Source organism: Alligator sinensis, unplaced genomic scaffold (genome assembly GCF_000455745.1).
Source record: "Alligator sinensis unplaced genomic scaffold, ASM45574v1 scaffold919_1, whole genome shotgun sequence".
NCBI classification, from domain to species: Eukaryota; Metazoa; Chordata; order Crocodylia; family Alligatoridae; genus Alligator; species Alligator sinensis.
Window position 1 is genome coordinate 589,408 of NW_005842191.1, and position 7,387 is coordinate 596,794.

Sequence of the window (7,387 nt, forward strand, 5' to 3'; positions counted from 1 at the left end):
CATGATCCGGGGACAGCAGGGCAGACCCTACAATGAGAGGCTACGGGACCTGAACCTGTTCAGCCTTCACAAGAGAAGGCTGAGGGGGGACCTGGTGACCATCTATAAACTCACTAGGGGGGACCAGAAGGGTTTGGGGGAGACCTTGTTTCCCCTAACACCCCCTGGGATAACAAGGAATAACGGCCACAAGTTGTTGGAGAGTAGGTTTAGATTAGACATCCGTAAGAACTACTTCACAGTTCAGGCGGCTAGGATCTGGAACCAACTTCCAAGGGAGGTGGTGCTGGTTCCTACCCTGGGGTCTTTAAGAAAAGGCTCGATGCCTACCTGGCTGGGGTCATTTGAGCCCTGTTTTCCTCCTGCCCAGGCAGGGGGTCAGACTTGAAGATCTACAAGGTCACTTCCGACTCTACTTCTATGATTTTATGATATGTGTAATCAAGTATTTGCATCCCCAAATTGGGACATGGAGTCACTGTATTTTTTCACATATCATACACCCCTAAATAATATATGCACATCCTTTTTGGAAAGAGGAGCAGTGCAGCCCGCTGGCAGAGCCTGCCCAGGGCTCCCCACCCCCACATCCCCCCCCTAAGGCTGCAGCGGTGCCAGCTCCTTCCAACCTTCTTGCCTGTGCCCCTCCAACATTTCTTCATGCCCCTCTAGGGTGGGGGTTGCTCCCCACAGTTTGAAAACCACTGGCTTAAATGCATGTGCAGATGGTGACAGTGGGATTAGTTTACTCCAGCTCAAATCGCACCAGAGTTTATTCACACCCCCACATCCCCCCCCTAAGGCTGCAGCGGTGCCAGCTCCTTCCAACCTTCTTGCCTGTGCCCCTCCAACATTTCTTCATGCCCCTCTAGGGTGGGGGTTGCTCCCCACAGTTTGAAAACCACTGGCTTAAATGCATGTGCAGATGGTGACAGTGGGATTAGTTTACTCCAGCTCAAATCGCACCAGAGTTTATTCAGTCACATTAATTACACGTGTAAATGTGCCCAGTAAGTTCTCCTAGAAGCTTCTTCTTCTTATTATTATATTATTAAATTACAGGGACTTATGTAATGTTTCCAAACAACAAACCTCATCAAGATACTACAGACTGCATACAGCAGTTTACTTGCCCTGAGCCAGCCCAGTGGCTCCTTCAGGCACAAGCTACAGTGTTCAGCCAATAGCTACTAGAAATTCCTGGGCAGCTGTGAGGGTTATAACTGAACTCCACTTCCTTCTGCCTGCTGGGCCAGAAGGAAGTGATAGCAATGTTGGCAGCCATTCTAGCACAACATCTCCATGCTTCTATTTTGCCATACTTTATTCCAATGAAGAAAAATCAGCTCTAACTTAAGACACACCCCCTCCAAATTTTGGAAAAAAGGTTGCATGTGGTGTGGGAGTAAATATAGTAGCTCTATTGCAGTGTGGTAAGTGCCTGACAATACCATGCACTTTTGTTGGTTATCTGCAGGGACCAGAAAGGAAGCCCTCCCCCCACCCCCCAATACAGGCACCTTCATGAATGCTACTGGCTTCTGGGGGTGGTTTCCACCTTCCTCTGAAGCAGTCAACAATGTCCCCAGCAAAGCTGGGGGAGGAGGGGGGCAGTTGCTGACTGGTGCTCCAGTTGGTACTTCAAGAAGTCTGAGGTTCCTGACTCAAGGGAAAATCATTCCAGTCATACACGCTTAGTGTGTGGAGAATGCAGGAATGGATTTGGGATGAAAGGCAGCACATTAGAAATAAGCTTGCAATCAGAGGTCTCAGGGTCTCTCTGCACAGGCCAGGTGTGACCACTTTTTTTCAATTGAATGTTACATTGTAAAGATACATTCTTCTTTCCAAGAAGAGAACAAATAATCAGTAGGCCGGAGAGGATATTGACAGCCAAATCAGTAAAGCTAGGGAAATGCTGAAAAGGATGGTGGGGAAAAAATACCTATTCATAAGCTACCATGGAAGCAGTCTAAATGTTTAACGTAGGGGTTGGCAATCTTTAAGAATTGAGGGCTGTCACTTGCAACCAGGTCGCAGATTCCTTCTCTGCAGCACCCCAGCCTTTCCTACTCTGTGCCACTGGCCACTCTCTTGCCCCCTCCACCCCAGTGGAGTCTCCATTTACCCTTGCCACCAAGTGCTGCAGATTTCTATCATCAGCAGCAATTGGGAAAAGGGATTGACAGTGAGGGTAAGTGAAGGCTACAAAACAGCCCTCAAAACAGAACAGCCATCTGCTGGATGCTGCGGAGGGAAGTGGCACATGACAGAGCAATACATAGCACAGGGCAGTGGAGGTACCCTCCCCTGCAGCAGGCTGAATCCACATCTCCTTGCAGGCTGGATCCAGCCTGCAAGCTGTAGGTTGCCGACCCCTGGTTGAATGTAATAAATACACAGGAGCACAGGAATGAACAAGGGAAAACTTAAGCCAAATATTAAAAAAAGCTTCCTGACAGCTGGAAGGGCAGCTCAAGCATTTGGGACACTTAAAACTATGCTGAATGCACTGCAGAAAGAATCCTGCACTTTGGTCAAAATTTACAGCAATAGGTGTTTCCTAGCTATAAGAACATACTGGCAGCTGGGCCCAGCCCAAGTCCTGTCTGACAGTAGCTACTGTCAGATGCTTCAGAAGAAATCATAACCTTTCTTCACAATACACTTAATAAAAAATCATAAGGAACCCTTAAATACCGGCCTCTCAAGATTTTGATTCCCAGCTTCACCTGGGTCAATTTGGGCACCCGTACCTGAAGTGAAAAGCCCCATGACATCCTAATAGAAGTTGGTGCTGCCCCTCACCTGGAAGACAGCATGTGAGCGTGAAGAAGTGGCATTGACATCTGTGGGGTGCTGCGTGCGGTTTTTGTTTCCGTTAGCCAACATTTCCAGAAGCTGCTTAGCTGACTTCGGCTGAAAGGAACACAGAGAAAAAAGAGTACCAAAACAGTGCTTCAAAAGGAAGGTCTTTATAGCTCAAATCTAAATAGGGAAGCTACACAGCTCCCTCCCAAGGATTACAGTCAAAGGTACCCACATAAACTACTGTTCTTCTCAGTACAAACAAACTTTATGAGGAGGGTGAATTTTGAGCTGGGGAAAGGTGCCAGGTAAGCACGCCCTGAGGCTGAAGTCTTCTCTACACAAGACAGGTACAAACATGGAATACAGCAGGACAGGATTCCCCTGTGCAGATCTGATGCAGCACTTTAGCCCTAAACATGAAGGACTGTCTTTGTTATGAAACATAAACTTTCCAAAGTTAATTTATTCACTGGACAACAAGCAAATCAACCACAATAAATGCATCTGTCCAACAAGAACTAGGTTGATTTTATACACAGACATCAACAGATGGTAATGTCAGCTACTGCAACAGATGTCAGCTACTACAGAACTGTAGGGCTGAGCAAAGCTTCGGGTGGTAATTCGATTCAGAAGAGATTCAGCCCGATTTGGTGGCCGAATCTCTGAATCCGAATCAAAGCTCTCCGGAAGATTCGGAGAGCTTCGAACCAATTAAAAGGTCCGAATTGATTCAAAGCTCTCCGAATCTTTTGAAAAGATTCAGAAAGCTTTGATAATTCAGACAGTCCCTGGTGGCTGCAGCAGGGAGCTGCAGCTGGACTTGGAGCTGGTAAGTAGAGGGCGAAGGAGGGGGGGCTGGGGGAGGGGACCATGGGGGGACCCTGGCCAGGTCCCATCCCCTCCCAGCTCCCCATGTGACATGGGGCAGTGGGGATTGCCCACCTGCTGGCAGGAGCGGTGAGTCTGGGGGGGTTTCTTGGGTTTTTTTTTCTTAAAGGGCCGCAGCTGCAGTGAACGGGACAGCCATGGGGTGTCAAGGGGCTTGTGCAGAGCCCCCCACACAGTGTGGGGCAGTGGGGATCCCCCCCTCTCCCGAGTCAGGGCTTTTTTTTTTTTTTAAAGTGCCAGGAACTGGGGTGGGCAGGGCAGCCATTGCTGGGCTGGGAGAGCAGGCAGGGGAGGGGCCTGGCTGATTCAGAGATTCGGCAGTAGCCGAATCTCCAAATCAGATTCAGCTGAATCGAATCGGGACAGTAATTTGAATCACCGAATCAAATCACTGTCCCCCGAATCAGCCGAATCCGAAGCAAATACTAGCCGCTTCGGACAGGCCTACGGAACTGGTCTGGATCTGAACACAAAGCCCGTGTGGAGGAATTTCCATAACCTATTTTGGATTTCATAAGCCTAGCTCCTTGGCTGTTCCTCACCCAATCATAACTCACACCTCAGCTCTTCAGAAGAAATGAGAAGGCTCAAAGCAAAATGAATTCCCTTCTGTGCCCTTTTATTGAAGACCAGTTAGACTTGCAGAGATGGCTAGCCCATGCAGTTTGCTGTAGGGAGACTTTATACCTACCTGGTGGAAGGAGAGTCCCTGCACCACTACCCCTTTCTCTGGGTCCTCCCGGATTGCCAGAGGTCCCTTTGGTTCCAGTAGGTCATGAATCTGCTCATTGTACACCTAGAAAAAGGGACCAAAGGTAAAAATTTTAAAAAGCATCTTTGATAGCTGGGTTCAGGGAACCAGGGGCAGGTCTTCAGGTGGAGTGAAAGAGTGGGGCTCAGACCAGTGAGGCATGGATCCTCATGTGCCGATTTCCTGAAAAGATATTTTTACCTAAGTTCTACCTTGGAGAAAATCATGATACAGCACCCTATCCTCATGTACTTGGTCCTAAGGAGGACTTCCCATCATTACAAAAAATTTGTCTTCAATTTACTACTACCATTCCCTTGAAGAGCCCATCACCCAGGAATCTTGGAAAGTTGTGCAAACACTAAGCCTTAAAACGTGTGCAACTTATTCCTATGAGGAAGAATAGATTTATATGAAATTAAGCAATTCATACAAGTTCACACCTCCAGTCAGTTGCAAATGAGGAACACCACACTGATTTTGTTACCAGTTGCCTGCTGGTTCTGTAGATCTTGGGAGAACTGGTCCTGAGGGCTTACAGCAGCAGTTCCCAATCTGTGGTACAGGTACCATCAGTGGTACACAGGCAACCTGTCAGTGGTACAGGTTGACAGATTTACTATAATTACTTTATATGACAAAAATTTGCTGGTGGGTGGTACTTAAAGGTTGTATTGTTTTAAATTGGTGGTGTGTAATCTGTCAGAGTTTGAGAACCGCTGGTTTAGAGAAAATTGCTGCTGTTGCTATACAGGAGTACAAAGCCACTGAGGTGGCCCAAAAGAGAAGTGATGCAAAATCCCTAATGCACAAGGACAGGTATGGGAGGGCTTCTGGGGTCTGGGAAGCAGTGTATAGAAGTCAAAAAGCAAGTGGAGGAGACGCATTTCTTCCTCTCCAAGGGAAAAGCAGTGTTTCAGTACCAAATGAGTTGATCAACAATACAGCATTAAGGAATCTAAATGTCTTGCCTGCATTGTATACCTTTTGTGGGGACAGAGCCACATGTCCCCAAGTATTGCAATCCCTCAGCCTGTAAGATGGTAGCAGATGGCAATGTCAGAATACTGTACCTCCTGATAGGAAATGAGCACCTCACAGTTCTTCTCATCCTTCCTGGCTTCAATCCTCTTATACAGCTCCACCATGGTGAGGTACATAATACCGGGGCTCTTCTCAGATCCCAGCATAGTGTAGGTTTTCCCTGCCCCTGTTGCACCATAGGCAAACACTGTAAAGGGAAATATGGGATATACCAGAAATTCAGCTTTTGCTTTTAAGGCCATTAAGAACCATTACAGTTTAGTCTGACATTGTGCATGCAGGCCAGAGAATTTCACCCATTAATGCCTACACCAAGACATTACTTCAGCCAGGGCCTTTTGGATTTTTTTACATATAAAAATAATCTTGATTTAAACTGGAAGTGACAGAGAACCAGTTAAAGCCTTAGAGAAAGTATATCAGTGATTAGTTGCCCTCACTGCTAAAAATGTGCACCTGTTCTCCAATTTTATCTAGTATTAGCTTCCAATCATTTGATATCATTCAGGCTTTGTCTGCTAGATCAAAAAGCCCTCTGCTATCAGGTCTTCCTATGTGGACACTTGTGATCATGCTCAAGTCATGTGTTAACCTTCTCTTTAAAAAGTGAAGTAGACAGAGTTTCCCCAAGTCTGTCACTAGGCTGCAACTTTCCAGATCTCAAGCCATTCTCTGAACCCTTTCCAATTTTTCAATATCTTCTTTGAAGCACTGACACCAGAAAGGGCATGACATTAGACTGAATTTGCTATTTCTCTCCATTAGCAACACTTTGTACTTTGATACCATCTCAAAACTTTACACACAAAGCCTCACACTATCCTTTGCAAGATGGATATACTGACAGAAAGCCCGGTACGTGCCAGAGGAAAAACTCAGTCCTTTTAGATTTCCTCAGAACTCAAAAAAGGACTCGGTGGGCATGTTTACACATGCATTAATGAGCCGTAATTACAGCGCATTAAGTTTACCACCTGTAATAACAGGTGCTAACTTAATGCACTCTAATCGGTGCTACTGTGCAGTAGTGCTGGTGCATATTTTTTCCGTGATGCTAACATGCAGTAGACTAATTCTACTGCACATTAGTGCATTAGCATGGCTTTCACTGTGATGTGCTAATACGCACTAGAATTAGTCTAGTGCACTTCTAGCATCTCGTGTAGACACGCCCAATATTTACTGAGTCCCTGACAGCCTTGAGTAGAGTAGAACAATAACTTCCTGTGTCTAATCTTGACACTCCTGCTAAGAGATCCTAGAAAGATGGTTGCCTTTCTGTAGCAGCATCTAACTCTTGAATTGTTTGGTTTGTGGTCCCCAGATCCTTTGCCATCATACTGCTGTCTAACCGGATGCTCCCCAGCTTGTATTTGTGTTTTTGATTTCTCCTTCCTAAGCATAGTACTTTGCACTTCTCTTTAGTAAATTTCATATTACTGACTTCAGGTCATTTACTCTAATTTGTCAAATCATTTGAATTTGGGTCCAAAGTGCTTGCAGCCCTTCTCATTTGATGTCATCTGCAAGTATTATAAGTAGGGGTGCAACGATAGAGATTTTTGGGGCCAATACCGATGGTTGATTTTTAAGGGGGCATATCGGCCGATACCCATCCAATTTCTGATACAGCATGGAGAGCTGCATGCAGCTGGTAAGTCTGTTGTGGTGCAAGGGGAGGGGGGAGTCAAGGGGCATTTGAGGGCAGATTAAGGTCCCTGCAGTGAGGGAGGGAGTGGGGCTGGGGCAAGTGCTGCCCAGCTGGGGTGGAGCAGGGCATGGGACAGAGCCACAGCTCGTCTGGGGGGTGCAGGGGGCAGCTTCCACTGCTGCGCGAACCCCAGGAAGGCATGGGGGGGTCAAGTGGGGGCCCTCATCATGGGGGTGGGG

At 46.8% G+C, this 7,387-nt stretch overlaps 1 protein-coding gene across 4 annotated transcripts in view; it reads right to left on the reverse strand.

Annotated features, from left to right (window-relative positions):
- KIF18B (kinesin family member 18B) overlaps positions 1–7,387 on the reverse strand; it is a 28,588-nt gene that overhangs the window by 16,600 nt on the left and 4,601 nt on the right. For all 4 annotated transcript variants that reach the window (XM_006026373.2, XM_025207322.1, XM_006026371.2 and 1 more), the window contains exons 3-5: positions 5,527–5,684; positions 4,394–4,498; positions 2,809–2,919 (exon numbers count right to left, since the gene is read on the reverse strand). In XM_006026373.2, the coding sequence (XP_006026435.1) occupies positions 2,809–2,919; positions 4,394–4,498; positions 5,527–5,684 (374 nt within the window). The remainder of the gene's footprint in view (positions 1–2,808; positions 2,920–4,393; positions 4,499–5,526; positions 5,685–7,387) is intronic.